The following is an 18,650-nucleotide window of genomic DNA, read 5'->3' as shown; positions in this document are numbered from 1 at the left end:
TAATTCCTAGTTGTCTTAGAAATTTGGTTCATCTCAATACTATCAGTCTCATACTTTAAATTTCATCAAATTTTAAATATTTTATAAAATTCCCTAAGAACTTCTAGAGAAAACCTCAACTGTGACAAACTACCACCTGCATTTTTTTTACTGAATAATTGATAACTAGTTTCTTTGCTTTAAAAAAAGTTTCTATTAAACATTCATAAATTTTGGATTTAAAATGTAGATAACATAATTCCAAAAGAGCATACATTATGTTGATACATGTCAGACTATTATGAATGTCACTGGCAATAAAAATGATAGCAAAATAGGTTTAATAATACAGTACAATTCAGAATATATCAATATCCATTATGATGTTGTTTCTCATTGTTATTATTTTCAGTATCTAACTTAAGAAAGTCCATTACTGACTATAAGACCAAAGTTGGGTTTTTTCCTCCAATTTCATGAAGATTAAGTAGTCCATATTAATATCTATTTATCTATCTAGCTGTAGATTTGGTATGTCTAGGCTTCAAACAAGAAAAGTTTTAGCTTATTTACAGACCTTCTTTTTCTTTATTTATTCACCAAGTATTTATGGAAATTTTGTTATAACCAGACTCTGTATTAGGCATTTAGTTTATAATGGGAAACAAAAGATGAATATTCCTCCTGCCCTTGTGAATTTAGGAAAAAGTTCACAGAAATAATTGTGTAAGTATCACAAAAAAGATTACACTTGACTTTCAAATAACTCTTATTAAGAAATGGGATTTGGTTATGGTGGTTGGAGGAGGTGATTTTTTAAGTGGGTGATTTAAGCTGAGGTTTGAAAAATGATCAGGCTTCACAAAAGAAAGTAGTTGAGAGAATTCTGTTCAGAGGAAAGGTTCATACCAAACCTTGTAGTATGAGTGCTAATGTGCCACAATGGAGAAGGAATCAACAAGAATCATTCCAGTTGTGAGAGTGGGAGTGTGACAGTGACGTGGCTAGAGGCACCAAAATGCATGCTGTGCACAGGTCTCTCAGCCAGCCTGCAGTGTGGCGAACAGACTGGCATGTGCCCGAGGCGTTGAGTGTTTAGCAGTGAGAGAGGTGCTGCAGTACCAGCAGATTGATCCTGGATGCTGTTTGTGAATTGGAGTAAAGTAAATTGACTTGAGATCTTCTGATGTAAAATTGAAGAAATTTGTGATGAATAATATGTGCAGAAAAGAATGGGAAAAAGTTTAAGAATGACTGCTAGGCTTCCAATTTTTAATAGCTGGATGGGTAATTATGTCCTTGACTCCTATGATGAAAAGAATGCATATAGTCACTAGAAGGGGAATATGTCCACTGTGGACCTGTGGAGTGTTTAGTTACTTTTACAGACTTAGGAGAAGTTTCCAAGCATGAATTTGGATGTTTGAGAACTCAGCCAAGTGAGCTGCCCAGGGCTATACATCTAGAGGTCTCAATACCTGGGTGGTCACTGAAACCATAGATGTGTATGACACTTCAGGAGAGAATATAAAAGATCACTGCAAAGAACAAAAATCAAAAGCAAACCAAACAAAACACTTCCTTTTGCAAAAAAAAAGGGAAGAAAAGAAAAGAAAAAAACAGTAATGGAGTCAGTAGTAAAATGGGTTCAACCATATTTGGATACTCTGCTTGTGTTTCCTTCTGAAATGTCTGGTATGAGACAATGTTGTGGGGACATTTAGTAGTTATTCTATTGTGGTCTGGATTCCAGCCCCAAGTATGTCACAAACTAGCATCATGATCTAGGATACATCTAAGGAAAGAAGCATCTATCTAAACAATGTCCACATACCCAATATATGTGGAGGTTTGGTCAATCTTCTGGGAAATTTGAACAATACTGACAATTTCCAGCTTTAATGGGTCACAACTTTTTCCTCTTTCATCTACACAAAAGTTTACTTATATGAATGATCCTGAAAACGGATCCTAGTAGTTACTCTGTAACTTACCATCTTAAAAAAAAAAGGAAGTAGCCTTTTCATAAATGATGTCACAGAAAGGCCAGTCATAAATATTTTAATGGAAAAGACTTACTTAGCCAAACATAGCAAAGCCTTAAAGTCATATTACTGAGATAACTTTTGAGAGAAAATTATTATACAGCCACTGGGTAAATAGAATGAGCACAATGGCCGAAATGCAACATAAAGCAACCTCCTGTGCCGTACCTGTTTGGAGAGCCACGTATCTGATGTCATCTCATATTTCTGAAAAGAAACAATGAACTCCATGAAGCATCTAAACACCAAAATGTGCATGCATCAATTTAACTTCTTTAACACATTATCCTTAAGGTATTATTTTTTTTTCCTCTCTTCAACTGATGAAATACCATGAGAGATCCCATTGTCACTACTGACTTAAAATGAATGAATAAGTACAGAATTGGGATTAAATGATAATTTAATTATAAAATCTTTTCTTTGGTGAACTCCTTTAGAATTCCCAGTAGTATGTCACCACGGATAGAAGATCATTTTCCAGTGCTGTTTGATTACCTCATTCAAACTGTTTTGAACCACTAGGCACTGTCTCTTTTCACCTCTAGGCATCATCAGGAAACAAAATTATTAAGTCCTTCAAAAGAACTGGGCTAACTGCCAACAATGAAATGAAAAGGTAGATGTTCTTTTAACATTCAATGCACTCTCCTTCATAGTCATTTTCTTTTCTTAAGGAAAAAGAATTAAAAATTTGAAATGGCAAAATTTTATGTTCCATTAAAATTATCTTGCAAATGATCAGAACTGAGGTCATTATTTCACAGAGCAAAACTAGATTAATCTCAAGTTAAATATGTGTAGATAAAATAAATTTTATTAGTACTCTTTACATACAGTAATTTATGAAAATCTTGTATTCTAGAACAGTCTATACTAAAGGTATTTAAATGAAGAAAATAAAATCACAATATATTATAAATTTTATCAATATGCAGAAGTATTCACTTTAAATTGTTATTAATAATTATTTATAATGTTTTTTTTTACCAGTTTTCTCTTTTAAAGCCATATTATTATTACATTAAAATCAATCACTTTCTATTTTCAGGGCCTGTTTTTATTTATTAATAGATTTTTCTACATGTGGATATTGAGGAAACATCTAACTAAATTATTCCTTGACTTTCTATTTGCACCTCTTGCACCTTGCTATCTATAAAACATAGACACACACACAAAAATATATCAATGCCCCTTTTTAATGTTTATTTATTAAAATTTTTGTAATGTTTGTTTATTTATTTGTTTATTTGAGAGAGAGAGCAACAGTGAAAATGGGAAAGGGGCACAGAGAGAGAGAGAGAGAGAGAGAGAGAGAGACCGCCAGAATCCCAAGCAGGTACTGTGCTGTCAGTGTGGAGCCCAACGCAGGGCTCAGTCTCCCGAAGTGTGAGATCAGGACATGAGCCCAAATGAAGAGTTAGATACTTAACCAATTGAACCCAGGCACCCCAAAGCATTACTAATTTTTTTAGAATTCATGAAAGTCTAAAGTTTGACATACATTTGTCTTATTTCAGTTCCAGCAGAGAGTAAAACCTTTATTTAACTCCATAGATGGATGAGAAATAGAATATCAATAAGGTACCAAATCAGTATGATACAGTTCCTATATCTATTTTCTACTGAAGCATTTTGATACATTCTTGACATTGCCTACATAGCTTATCATTATATAGAAAAGATGACACGCTTTCTCTAACTAGAATATACACATGCCAATTTCTAAATCATTTAGCAATCAGCTGAATAAGAAATCGTCTAGAACACTTTAACAAATGAATGGTGAGATCTTAGTCTTTCTATAAGCTAATCAGATGAAAGAGGTTGATTGAAATATTTCTAATAAATATAAGCTATATGTAAAGAGCATTAGCCAAAGCCAGTAAGTACATGGTTGATGCATCGAACTTAATCTACACATCTATGCTCATCACTCCAAAGGTAAGTTTCTTCCTCTTTTCTCTTTTATAGACCATTTAAAAATTATGTTTTAAAAATATTGGAGTATAATTTGCATATAGTGAAATGTACAGATCTCCAGTATAAGCGATGAGTTTTAACAAATATATTTACTTCCCATAAAGATACAAGGTCTTTTCACTTCCTCACACATTCTCTTGTGCTCCTTCCTAGAGGTTCCAAAAAGGTGGTCACTCTTCTGAACTCTTTCCCCATTAATTTCACCTGTGTTAGAAGTTCAGATTACTGAAATTATATATTATATATTCTTCTAAGTGGGACTTTTGTCACACTATGTTTTTGAGATTCACTCATATTTTTTGGACATATCAGTATTCTGTTTCTTTTTGAATTTTCAAGCAGAATTCTGTTGTGCAGATATGGCACATTTTGTTTATCTATTCCTTGTTAATGGATAATTTGATAGCTTCTAGTTTTTAGCTACGATAAATGAATCATCTCTAAAGTTGTTTTTTTTTACACATCCTTTGGTGGACACAGGTTTTTATTTCTTGTCCAAATATCTAGGAATGGAGCTAATGGATGTATGTGTGTGTGTGTGTGTGTGTGTGTGTGTGTGTGTGTGCGCGTGCGCGCATGGGTACACACACACACACACACACACACACATATACTCACATTCATTCATGTACATAATATACACTATAATATATACATGTTTATATATGTACATTTAATTTTACTTGAACTTGCAAAATCATTTTTTAAAGTAGCTGTATCATCTTACACTTCTTCTCATGAAGAATAAGAACTAAACCATTAAATACCTAGGAATAAATCTAACCAAAGAGGTGAAAAATCTATACACTGAAAACTATAGAAAGCTTATGAAAGAAATTGAAGATACAAAAAAATGGAAAAAGATTCCATGCACATGGATAGGAAGAACAAATATTGTTAAAATGTCGATACTACCCAAAACAATCTACATATTCAATGCAATCCCTATCAAAATAACACCAGCATTCTTCACAGAGCTAGAACAAATAATCCTAAAATTTGCATGGAACCAGAAAAGACCCCAAATAGCCAAAGCAATCTTGAAAAAGAAAACCAAAGCAGGAGGCATCACAATCCCGGACTTCAAGCTATACTACAAAGCTGTAATCATCAAGACAGTATGGAACTGGCACAAGAATAGACACTCAGATCAATGGAACAGAATAGAGAACCAAGAAATGGACCCACAAACGTAGGGCCAACTAATGTTTGACAAAGCAGGAAAGAATATCCACTGGAATTAATACAGTCTCTTCAGCAAGTGGTGCTGTGAAAACTGGACAGCAACATGCAGAAGAATGAAGCTGGACCACTTTCTTACACAACACACAAAAATAAACTCAAAATGGATGAAAGACCTAAATGTAAGACAAGAAGCCATCAAAATCCTCGAGGAGAAAGCAGGCAAAAACCTCTTTGATCTTGGCCACAGCAACTTCTTACCACGTCTCCGGAGGCAAGGAAAACAAAAGCAAAAATGAACTACTGGACCTCATCAAAATAAAAAGCTTCTGCACAGCGAAGGAAACAATCATCAAAACTAAAAGGCAACCAACAGAATGGGAGAAGATATTTGCAAATGACATATCGGATAAAGGGTTAGTATCCAAAATCTATAAAGAACTTATCAAACTCAACACCCAAAAAACAAATAATCCAGTAAACAAATGGGCAAAAGACATGAATAGATGCTTCTCCAAAGAAGACATCCAGATGGCCAACCGACACATGGAAAAATGCTCAACATCGCTCATCATCAGGGAAATACAAATCAAAACCACAATGAGATATCTCCTTACACCTGTCAGAATGGCTAACATTAACAACTCAGGCCAACAATAGATGTTGGCGAGGATGCAGAGAAAGAGGATCCCTTTTGCATTGTTGGTGGGAATGCAAGCTGGTGCAGCCACTCTGGAAAACAGTATGGAGGTTCCTCAAAAAATTAAAAATAGAACTACCCTACACCCCAGCAATTGCACTACTAGGTATTTATCCAAGGGATACAGGTGTGCTGTTTCAAAGGGCCACATGCACCCCAATGTTCTTATAGCAGTGCTATGGAAAATAACCAAAGTATGGAAAGAGCCCAAATGTCCATCGATGGATGAATGGATAAAGAAGATGTGGTGTGTATATATATATATACACACACACATATATATATGTGTGTGTATATATATATATATATATATATATACACACACACATACACAATGGAGTATTACTCGGCAATCAAAAAGAAGGAAATTTTGCCATTTGCAACTACATGGATGGAACTGGAGGGTATTATGCTAAGTGAAATTAGTCAGAGAAAGACAAAAATCATATGACTTCACTCATATGAGGACTTTAAGAGACAAAACAGATGAACATAAGGGAAGGGAAGCAAAAGTAATATAAAAACAGGGAGACTCATAAATATGGAGAACAAACTGAGGGTTACTGGAGGGGTTGTAGGGGGGGGGGATGGGCCTAATGGGTAAGGGGCATTAAAGAATCTACTCCTGAAATCATGTTGCACTGTATGCTAATTTGGATGTAAATTTAAAAAAAAAATTAAAAAAAACAAAACCAAAAAAGACTAATAATGGCAAAAAAAAAAAGAACTGAAATTTTCTACATCCTCCTCAATAGTTAATGTCACCTTTTTGTTGTTTTAATTTTAGTCATTCTAATGGTATGTAGTGCTATTTTATTATGATTTAATCTATATTTTCCTAATGTCTAATAATGTTGAATACTTCTTCATGAATTTATTACTTCCTTATACATTTCTGTTCACATTTTGATCTTTTTAATTGGTCTGTCTTTTCATTATTGAGATGCATATATTTGTGTGATAACACATTTTGCAAAATATTTTCTCCTATTCTGTGGCTGTTTCTCTTTCTTTTCTTTTTTATATTTATTTTTGAGAGAGAGAGAGAAAGAGAGAAAGAGAGAGAAGCAGAGGGGCAGAGAGGGAGAGAAAGAGTCCCAAGCAGCTCTCAGTGCAGAGCCCTATGTGGGGCTTCATCTCACAAACCTGTGCCAGAACCAAGAGTCAGAGGCCACTCAGCCACTTAGGCACCCCTGTGGCTGTTTCTTAATGGTGACTTTGTTGAGAACTTTCTAAGTTTGATGATGCCTAATGTATTATTTTTTCTTTTATGATTAATGACTTTTTGCCTCTTCGGTATAACTAATTATATCTCATATTTTTATCTAGAAGATTGACAGTATTATCTCTTAGATTTAGGACTGCAATTTATCTCAAATTAATTTTAGAATATGGTACATGATGTTAAATACCACTGTATTTTTCCTTTGGTTATTGATTGTTCCAGAATCATCTTCCACCTTTGGATTGTTTTGGCACCTCTGATAAAAATCGATTGATCATATAAATAGGAAATCTATTTCCGGAAACTTTTATCAGTCAATTCAGTTGATCTGTTTGTGTGTCCTTATGCCTCCACTATAATCTCTCAGTTTCTGTGGCTTCCAGTTAATCCTGAAATCCAGTAGGGCAACTTCTCCAGCACTGTTGGTTTTTTTAACAAGATTGTATAGCTCATTGGGTCTTTTACACTTCCATATACATTAAGAAACAGCTTATCTGTTTCTACTAGATCAATTGATCAATCTGCTGGGAATTTGTATTGTATTGAAACTACAGGGGCGCCTGGGTGGCTCAGTCGGTTGAGCGTCCGACTTCAGCTCAGGTCATGATCTCATAGTCTGTGAGTTCGAGCCCCGCGTCAGGCTCTGTGCTGATAGCTCAGAGCCTGGAGCCTGTTTCAGTCTGTCTCCCCCTCTCTCTCTGCCCCTCCCCCGTTCATGCTCTGTCTCTCCCTGTCTCAAAAATAAATAAAATGTTAAAAAAAAAAAAAAAAGAAACTACAGTTCACTTTGAGTAGGATGCCATCTACAATATTAAGCCTTTCAGCTCAAACATGTGGCATATCTTTTATTTATTTAGGTCATCCTTAATGCCTTTCAAAAATGTAGTTTTCAATATGAGGATTTTGCATGCTATTTGTTAAATTTATCCTTATGTATTTAATGTTTTAAAGATTTTAGTGGCATTTTTCCCACTGTAATACTCTGAATCTAGAAACACATTTTGATGCTTCCCAAATCTTTATTTTGAAAAAAAATACAATCTTACAGAGAAGTTAAAAGACCAGTTCAAGAAACATTTGCACAGCCTTTAGACATATCCCTCATTAATTTCTATTTTGTTCTATTTGCTTTATTATTATATCTCTCTCCTGTTCTTAAACCATTTGAAAAGAAGGCAAAAAAATATATTTTTTCAAAATCAATTGAATGTTAAAAATATACTTTTTCTAAACAATTTAACAGAAATTTTGAGTCATTATATCCATTTACCCCTAAATAATTCAGTAAGTGTTCAAGAAAATTACAGTATCCTATATACTCACATTTATTTATAGTAAAATGATAAAAATCAGGAAATTGAACAAATAATTTAAACTGGTACACTGATTTGTGAATTGTGACCCATTCTAGTCTTTTTTTGTAGATTTCTTACTTTTTATTTATGCAATAATGCCATCCACAAATAGAATTTTACTTCTTCCTTGCCAATCACCATGATATTTATTCCTCACCAAGTTACTCTGGTTAGAATCTCTAATAAAGTTTGAATAACAGAGTGAGAATGTATATCCTTACCTTATTGCTGGTATTAAGATAACTAAGGAAAATGTTTTACCATAGAGTCTATTTATTGGGGTATTTTGTGGGTATCCTTTATCAAATTGAAAAATTTTTTTCTATTCATTTATGTTGAAGTTATCATGAATGAGTGATGAATTTTGTCAACTGGTTTTTTTCATCTATTGAGATAACTGTTTATTTTAATTCTTTCCTTCCATTAAAATAATGAATTACACTGATTGTTTTTCAGTATTAAACCAATCATAAATTACCAAAATAAACCCCACTTAGTCACAGTGCACAATTCTCTATATTGCCACAGTTGATATGTTAATATGTTTAAGGAATTTTTTGTATATACGTGCATGAGACATCAGTCTAAAGTGTTCTCTCATATGGCCTTGCCTAGTTTTGGTAAGAGGATTATACTATGCTTACAAAATGAACTGAAAAGTTTCCTTCCTTCTCCACTCTCTGGAGATCGTAGAAATTATAAAATTTATTCCTTTTTATCCAGTTTTATTGAGATATAATTGACATATAACATTGTATAAGTTTAAGGTATACAACATTATGACTTCATATATGTATATATTATGAAGTGGTTACCACAAGTTTAGTTAATATCCATTACCCCACGTAACTGCATTTTTTCTCCTTGTGATAAGAACTTTTAAGATTTATTCTCTTAGCAACTTTCAAATATACAATAAAGTATTGTTAACTATCATAATTATGTTGTACATTACTTCCCCAGAACTTACTTATCTTGTAACTGGAAGTTTGTATCTTTTAACCACCTTCACCCGGTTTCCCCACTCCCACCCACACCCTCCCCTTTGCAAACAATCTCTTTTTCTCTAAGTTTTTTTTTTTTCAATACACATACAAGTGAGATCATACTGTATTTGTCTTTCTCCATCTGACTCACCTCATTTAGAATAAATGCCCTCAAGTTCCCTCCCTGTTGTCACAAATTGTAGGATTTCTTCATTTTTTATGGCTGAATAGTTATTCCAGTGTGGTGTGTGTGTGTGTGTGTGTGTGTGTGTGACATTTTTTATCCATCCATCCACTGATGGACATATTTACCCCATGTTTTGGCTATTGTAAATGATGCTGCAATGAACATGGGCTGACAAAGAGGCCTTTGAATAATGATTTCGTTTCCTTGAGATACATACCCAGAGGTTGAATTGCTAGATCATATAGAAGTTTTACTTTTAATTTATATCTGCCATACTGTTTTCCACAGTGACTGTACCAATATACATTCCTACCACAGTGCACAGGATTCCCTTTCTCCATCGCCCTGATTCTATTTATCTCTTGTCTTTTTGATAATAGCCATTCTAACAAGTGTAAGGGTCATTGTGGTTTTGACTGAATTTCCCTAATGATTAGTGATGCCGAGCATCTTCTCATATACCTGTTAGCTATTTGAATATCTTCTTTGGAAAAATGTCTATTCAGGTCCTTTGTCCATTTTTAAATGAGATTATTAGATTTTTTTGTTTTTGTTTTATTTTGCTATTGAGTTATATGAGATCATTATATATTTTAGACTTAACTCCTAGTCAGATATATGATTTGCAAATATATTCTTCCATTGCATAGGCCGGCTTTTCAATTTTCTTCACTATTTCTTTGGCTGTGTACAAGCCTTTTAGTTTGATAGTTTTGATTTACTTAAATTATCAATTACCTTTTAGAATATATATAAAAAAAAACTAGAAGACATTTTTATTTTCCTCACATATTTACCATTTTTGGCACCTTTCTTTCCTTCATTTAGACTTGAGTTTCCATCTGGTGCTATTTTTTTTTCAGACTGAATAACTTAATTTGATGTTATTTACACAGATCTACTTGTGATGAATTATCTCAGTTTTTACTCATCTGTAAATGTCTGTCTTCATGCTTGAAAGTTATTTTCATAGGACATAGACTTCTAGTTTACACTGTTTTTCTTCTAGTCCTTTAAAAATGCATTCCACTGCTTTCTGGCTTATGTTGTTTCTGATGACACAGAGGCAGTAATTTTCATCATTATATTCTCCCATATGTAATATATTTTTCTCTCAAGCTGTTTTCATTTTTTTCCCTCTTAATCTTTGGTTTGCAATAATTTGAATATTATGTGCCTACTTATTTTCTTTGTTTTTATCTTGTTTGGGGTTTGCTAACTTCTTAGATATATAGGTTAATGTTTTGTTTTATTTTGTTGCAAATTTGGGATATTTTAAGTCATTATTTCTTTTTTTAAATGCTTATTTATTTTTGAGAAAGAGAAGGAGGGGTGGGCAAGGGGCAGAGAGAGAGGGTGACAGGATCTCAAGCAGGCTCTGAGTTGAAAGCAGAGAGCACGACGTGGGGCTTGAACCCACGAACCGTGAGATCATGACCTGAGACGAAGTGAGACACTTAACTGACTGAGCCACCCAGGTGCCCCTTAAGTCATTAATTCGTTTTTTTTCCTGCCACAATATCTCATGTCTTGCCTTCTGTATATATTCCATCATACATATACATCAGCTCATATTGTTCTACAGGTAATTGAGGCTTTGTTCATTTTTTTTTCCATTTTTTTCCTCAGGACTTCAGTTTGAATTGTTTTTATTTCCCTGACAACAACAGTGTCCAGTTTGTGTTTCAACCCATCCAGACAATTTTTCATTTCAGTTACTGTTGTTTTGAGTTCCTGAAATTTCATTGTTCTCTGTTTTACAGTTTATTTACCTACTGAAATGTCTCATCTATTCATTAATTAGGGCCACCCTTTAATTTACCAACTATCTTTCAAACAGATTTTTTAAAAATCTGTATCTGTTAATTTTAGTAACTCTATTGTGTGTAAGTCTGCTTTTATAAATATTTTGGCAGGGGGGTGAGAGACAGGCAGGTTACATTTTCTATTTTTCTACATATATAGTATGTTTTGATTGTGTAATTGATATTTTAAATTTTAATTTTCCTTTTAAAAGAGTAAACTATCTTCTGGGAAGACAGCTAATTTATAGGCATGCACTTCATCCTTCCCAGGTTAGATATAAAGGTTTATTGTAAAGAGTACAGAACAACCTTATTCCTAATGCATTTTCTTTCTGGGCTGTGAGTTGAATGCAAAGGGTTTTCAGTGAGAGCGCTCTATGTTTGCTGCTGAGCACTCCAAAGTCTCCAAGCGTTGTGCAACCTGCAGATTCTCCTTTTGCTTCTCTGTGTGAAGCGTGTCATGTACTTGCACAGTTAAGCATTGAGCTACAGTCTTGAGAGTCCCTCTACATGGATTGCCGGAGAGCTCTTCTCTCTGCAACTCCCAATCTGGTGGTACTTGTCCTCCAAATTTCAGCCACCACAACAGTCTCAAACTGATTCTCCCTGCCTACTGACATCAGTGATACCACTGTGCTTTTCTAGGGCCTCATTAACTTGCACTGTGATCTCAAAGTAGCCCCCACAGAAAGGTAGGCTTATCCTCTGTGTTTATTTTATTTCACTACTTGTGTCCTTATCCTGCTATTGTCTGAGAATAGTTGTTTAATACATTTTGTATAGTTTTATAGTTGGCAACAGCAGAGATGCTGGACTCTCAACATGTACACCATCTTGTCTAGAAACAGAAGTCTGGGTGGCTCAGCCAGTTAAGTGTCCAGCTTCGGCTCAGGCCATGGTCTCACAGATCGTGGGTTTGAGCCCTGCATCGGGCTCTGTGCTGATAGCTCAGAGCCTGGAGCCTGCTTCGGAATTCTGTGACACCCATCTCTCTCTGCCCCTCCCCTGCTTGCTCTCCCTCCTCTCCTCTCTCTCCCTCTCTCTCTCTCTCTCTGAAAAATAAATAAACATCAAAACAATTTTAGAAACAGAAGTTTGAAAATTTCTGTTGTTAAATAATTGGGAATACTTTGGCAAGTAACAATAGAAGCGTACAACAGAGCAACTTAAACTGATTATAGTATTCCTCTCTGTAAAGAAGTTTAAAAATTACACGTACAGGATTTATTGCAGAGTTATAAAAACTGATTATAGAAATAGAAATGCAACCGGCTTTCAAAATCACAGTGGTTCAAGGACCATTTTAGTTTTTACTCTTCTTAATTTAAAAATAGAGATACTGTCCATTATTTTATAAGACTAATCTGAATGACCATAAAAATTGAATTTTGGAATGTGTTTGAAGAAAACAGGAAAAATATTCCGTATTCTCAAGTTAATCAAAGTCAAACTATGGAGAGAAAAATGTATTTCGGAATTAAACTAATGTGATTTAGAATCCCCTTAATACAAGAATTCATTTTTTTTAAATCTTGGTTTGTTCTCTTTTGCTTATCATATATTTCTCACTTCAAAGTTTAGATGATTTATGGATTAAAATATATACTCCTAATAGAAGGACTCTTTCCCAACTACCTTTGGAACTTAAACATTGGTTTTTGTACAATGGATTGCCTGATTTCCCTTTGTGAGTAGCATAAAATGCTTCATTTGAGGCATGAAAGAAAAGTAAATTATACTCACTCTACTACAAGCGCCAGTGGTGGTCTCACAGACCGTGAGGATGGAAATGTTCTGAGGCCGGTTTAACCATCTGACCACCGTCTTCGTATTGCTTACCCATTTAACCATAGTGATATAATATTCTCTAGTTCGGAAACAAAATTAAAATTTACATTTAGAGCCAGAGAACCTGTATGGCATCAATAATATACACTTGTTATTTTATATATAAGGATAAATGAAACACTATAAGGATGCCATATCACATTAATTTCTATTTATGTATGTATACACATCTGCTATTCTGAATACTCATGCACACATAAATACAAATATATGTGTATGTATGTTAACACATGTACATATACATACAGGTACAAATATACAGAAAATTTGAGAATAAATTTGAAAGTGAATGATATTCCAGAAAGGAAATCCTTGGAAAAATAAAATAATCAAGGTGATAGACATTTATGAATATATTTTTTAATTTTCTATTGATTAACACTAACAGGTGCAATAAGCATAATTTTTTAAGCTATATTCTATTTTTGTAAAAATGCAACCATTAATTACAAGGCACAACTTATTTTTGATTTAACAATTTTTTCTTATACATGATCTCTGTGTTATTTCACTTTACCCGGGGGCCAATCCCAATCTTATTCTACGCACACAGGCATACACACACACACATACATAAATATATACATATACATATATTATAATTTTAACTCTTATTTAAAACAGTTTAAAATGAAGAAATCAAAATGAGGGAGATGAGGGACATTGAACCTTTGGTATAGTGAGGATGCTAATTAGTGGGGCCCAGAATGTTCTAAGGCTACTTCTAGATTAGGAAAGCTTATATTTTTTTCCTCTTATAATTAGTATATATTTCTTTCATTGTAGATTTTATGTTTAGGAAATTACACAGTGTATCAAAAAATCCTCAACCCATACAGACAAAATACAATTGTCAATAGTGATTCAATTTATAATAAAAAGGAAAAAAAAAACCTTTCCAACAAATTTGCCCAGTTTCAGAATAGATGAGGTGATTTAGAAATGGCTTGAGAAGTGCCATCCATAAGCACTGTCTTAAAATTAATCCACCCAGTTTTTATGTGATTTAGGAAAAGACCACCTATGGGAGAAAAGCTTTGTGATACAAATCACCTGTCCTTAGACAAAGGTGGGTTAGACATTTAGTTATATGCATCTTACGTTTCTAACATTACTGAATAACTACCACTTTCTCCAGAAAACCTGTCAGCCCATCAGAGTGAAGATGTCAGTAGAAGGGCAAGCAAAACTTATCATACAGTGAACCCTGCCATATTTTCTTCAGCAATCTCTTGAAGACATCTGGCACCCTTCAACACCAGCTAAGTCTCACTTGAAACTTGCCAAGAAACCCACTGAAATCATTACATGAAGTCCTCTAAATAGCTAACAAAGGCAACTTTGAATCAAATATGCAACTGGTTTAGGATCAGTCTTTGGGATTCTTCAAAGAATGATGCCCTGTTCATTTTTACTGTGTTTTGATTAAACTATTTTGCACGCATTATCATGTTCAGCAGTGTGAATATCAAAAAGGGGGAAATATAGGTACTAACCTCTAATAGATTTATCTAGAGGATTGAGCATGGAAGAAAATGATAGTGGATACTATAATCAGGAAAAGAAATGCTGATTTCTGACAATATATATTTCTGATTAATTGGTGCAAATGTTATTCACAATTAAAGTTAAAAAATAGTGTGATTTTTTTTCAAAAAAAAAATAGTGTGATTATTGTAAACAACTGACCACAGACTACAAAATCACAGAGGTTAATTTATAGAAAAATCTAGATAGAACTGGCATACATAAATTTTCAAACCCAATCAGAAATTTGTCTTAATTAGCTAAAGTGAGTAATACTATATATTGTGCCAAATGAGATGACAACCAACATGAACAATTTTTAAAATAATTAACAGCGGCCACAACAAACATAATTTAAATATTCATCTTAAGGGTTTTCCCTTCCAAAGTAGCCCTCAAGTGTAATGTTGCAAGAACATCTTCTTTATAATGTCTTCACAGACGTTGACACATATTTATTACCTACAGTAGAAAATCTTGACTTTTAACAAGATTTCATGTTAATAAAACAACTGAAATTCAACCAGTGCAAATCTGGTGAATAAGTGATTTTTAAAGGGGAACACTAATTTAGGTGTAAAGTTAAAATAATTAATTTATATTCATACCACTTAACATTTCTCTTTGATTAGATAATGTGATTAGTGTGTTTGTATGTAATGTGTCTTATGCCTACAAGCACAATTTACTGTGATGCCATCTATCTTAGGATAAACCCTTATTTATAATATGAAAGATGAGAGTTCTCCCCAAAATTGAATTTATAAGGTTTATCAGGGGTAACTTCAAACCACTGAAATTTCCACGATAAAGTGTTTTGATTATCTAAAATGAAAGTTAAAGTAAAGCTTAGCACATAAGAAGTAAGTCACACCCTGTATTCTTTCTTTCCTTGTCTCAGGATCCTAGGTGCACTTCCCCTTAGTTTGCTCATAAGCAATCAGGCTTCCTCAAATGAGGGAATAGGGAAGGGCCCTTACCTGGAAATCACACTCCTTGGCCTGCCTGCTGCTGATGCCCTCCTGGAAATCCATCTCAGGAACACATTAGATCTGGTGTCCCATGACCAGTGACCAGCGGAAGTGTCCCTTCCTTACAACTGGCTTTCCTGCTTGTTCCTAGTCTCCATGGCTCTGGATAACCCAGGAAGTCCTCGAGGAGTTCATCCTCTTGAGCCACAGAGACAGAGACAAGCAGGTTAGAGGGATTGCACTCAAGTCAAGAAAGACTTTCTATCAGCTGGGTGGTCTGGCACAGAAGATCTAATTGTTCACAAGGGCACGAGGAATGGAGGCCCCAGCATCATCAGCAGACAGGTACTATGCTAGAAGTCACACATGCGTTTTCACTGGCTTCCTGTCCAATCACCACTCCAAGTTCACAACATAATCTTTGTACGTATATAGTGGCACCAAACTCTCTCTCTTCCAGATAGTCCGGGATCTCTACCCATAACTGTATGGTCATGGCATGCGTGACCAACTCATCGCTAGTCAATTCCAAAGACTTCTGTTAATAACTATGCATTACTTGTAAGAAGGGTCACTTAGGACATTTCTATGAACAGAGAAATTGTTATTAACTTGACTCTCTTGGAAGAAACAACACTCCTTGGCAGAAAAGAAAGATACAGTATAGACTAGACATACTTCAACGATACAGGAAGGACAAACTATCAAGTCAAAGACACAGAGTAAGGAGAAACTACAGATAAAACATTACTGTCTCTCCTCAGCCTGGAGATATCTGAATACAAAGGATAATCACTTCCTCAAAACAATCTGGAAAATGCCTAGAACTTAAATATATATTTTAAAATTTTACTTATAAATTCCAGTAAAGATAAGGAATGCTTATAATACCTTACACTCATAGTGTAAAAATTTACAAAATGTTACTTCCCCTTAAGATGAGATGAATTATCAGGGGAGCCTGGGTGACTCAGTAGGTTGAGTGGCCAACTCTTGATCTTGGCTCAGGTCCCGATCTCACAGCTTATGAGATCAAGCCCTGTGTCTGGCTCTGTGCTGATAGCACAAATCTGCTTGGGATTTTTTCTCTCCCTCTCTGTTCCTCCTCCACTCATAAGAGAGTGAGGCTGCTGTCTCTCTCAAAATCAATAAATAAACTTAAAAAAAAAGATGAGGTGAATCATTTAACTCCCAAATGGGTCTGGAATGTTCATGAAGGGGCATTATCTTATTTCCTACTCTGCTACATTCTGAAGAATCAACACAGACAATAATTAAAGAGTATGAGCTGAATTACTGTTGAAGAAAAGTTTCATTCATGATCTGAATTTGTTTGATAAAAGATCTTTAGCTGAATCACAAATATGCTTTTTGAAAAAATAAAGAAGTATGGGGGAAGGAAAAAGGAAAAGAAATTATGCCTTTCTCCAAGCTATGGTATCCTTTTATTTTTAAAACCATATAAATGGATAGAAATTTACTTTACATTCTTTGAGTAGAGTTTAAGTATCTGGTTGAAGGGAAGATCTACCGAATGCTGATTCTACCTTGGGGACATATTTCTATTATAATTATGAACATTAGTTGTTATAAATCAATTAATCAATCAACCAAGTAAAGAATCAACAGACCAAAACAAATGACCTAACGTCTTCAAATTCTATACAAACCTTGCTCTTTGGAATGAGAATGAAAGAATACGAGCTTTTAAGGTAGCTCAAGGCCTAAGCGATGCTTTTTCTATTTATAAGTCTTCCTCCCTATATGGTATGCACATATATATTCAATTATTATTATTGTCATGATGGTGATTTTATGAGAGGGAGAAAAAGCTAAGAGATGGTCATATATGAGGTTCAGATTTAGTGGAAAAAAAGAAAAAGAAAAAAAAAGATAGTTCATAAATACACAGAGCAATAGAATAAGAGTCATGTATTGATTGCTGTTGTGCAGATCTGAAGATATTATAAAAATATAGTAGATGTTTAGATAGCATACCCAAAAAAGGAGTAGATATGTACATTATTACGGGCTAAATTAACTATTTGGGTATTCTGCTACTGAGAGTTTAAATAGAATTTCAAATGATATGGGTAGCTATGAAACCATATGTTATGAACACAACACAAACTCCACAAAAAAGAGAGCATAGATGGTCTTAACAGAGCATGGGGAAAGGATGAAACTAATAAAATTAATTTATGCTTGTTTACATTTATACATTAAAAAATAATGATTTGTATTTCTTGGAATTTGTAGGAATACGGTCACTAATAAATATGAGAATACTGGTACTGATAGTTGACAACAAAAATTTACTTTATATATTTACATATATAATTTTTTTTAAAAAGAATTTGAGTTAGCTTAGAAAGATTTAAGAATAACATGATAAAGAAAATTAGAAAGAGAAAAAGGAAAATAAGTTAAGAGAGGGAAACAGGTGTTACCAAAGGTAAGCGTCATGTCTAAAGTACACTAATGCAGTTACATGACTCACCATACACATAAGAAAAATATGGGAAGTTTGCAGGAGAAGCACATGCATCAGTTCAGATAAATCATAGATGTGTGTATATGTTTGCATATGAGTGTGTATGTGTATGTGTCTGTATAGAAATAGAGACACTGAAGACACACACACACACACACACACACACACAGGAATAGACAGAAACAGAGAGGCAAAGAGACAGAGATAGAAACAGCACCAAACACAGACAGAACACTGTATAGAAACAGAGAGATTTAAAGACAGACAGACACACACACACACACACACACACACACACACACACACATACACACTCAGAGAGACAGAGAGGCAGAGAGACAGAAACAGAAACAGTACTAG

At 34.2% G+C, this 18,650-nt stretch overlaps 1 protein-coding gene across 3 annotated transcripts in view; it reads right to left on the bottom strand.

The window, feature by feature from the left end:
- DPP10 (dipeptidyl peptidase like 10) overlaps positions 1–18,650 on the bottom strand; it is a 1,350,210-nt gene that overhangs the window by 86,821 nt on the left and 1,244,739 nt on the right. For all 3 annotated transcript variants that reach the window (XM_078451370.2, XM_078451369.2, XM_078451371.2), the window contains exons 11-12: positions 13,194–13,317; positions 2,193–2,231 (exon numbers count right to left, since the gene is read on the bottom strand). In XM_078451370.2, coding sequence (XP_078307496.1) covers positions 2,193–2,231; positions 13,194–13,317 — 163 coding nt within the window. The remainder of the gene's footprint in view (positions 1–2,192; positions 2,232–13,193; positions 13,318–18,650) is intronic.

Source organism: Panthera onca, chromosome C1 (genome assembly GCF_046562875.1).
Source record: "Panthera onca isolate mPanOnc1 chromosome C1, mPanOnc1 haplotype 2, whole genome shotgun sequence".
In the NCBI taxonomy this organism is placed as follows: Eukaryota; Metazoa; Chordata; class Mammalia; order Carnivora; family Felidae; genus Panthera; species Panthera onca.
Note: the sequence above shows the minus strand (reverse complement) of the source record. Positions and strands in the feature narration are given on the sequence as shown.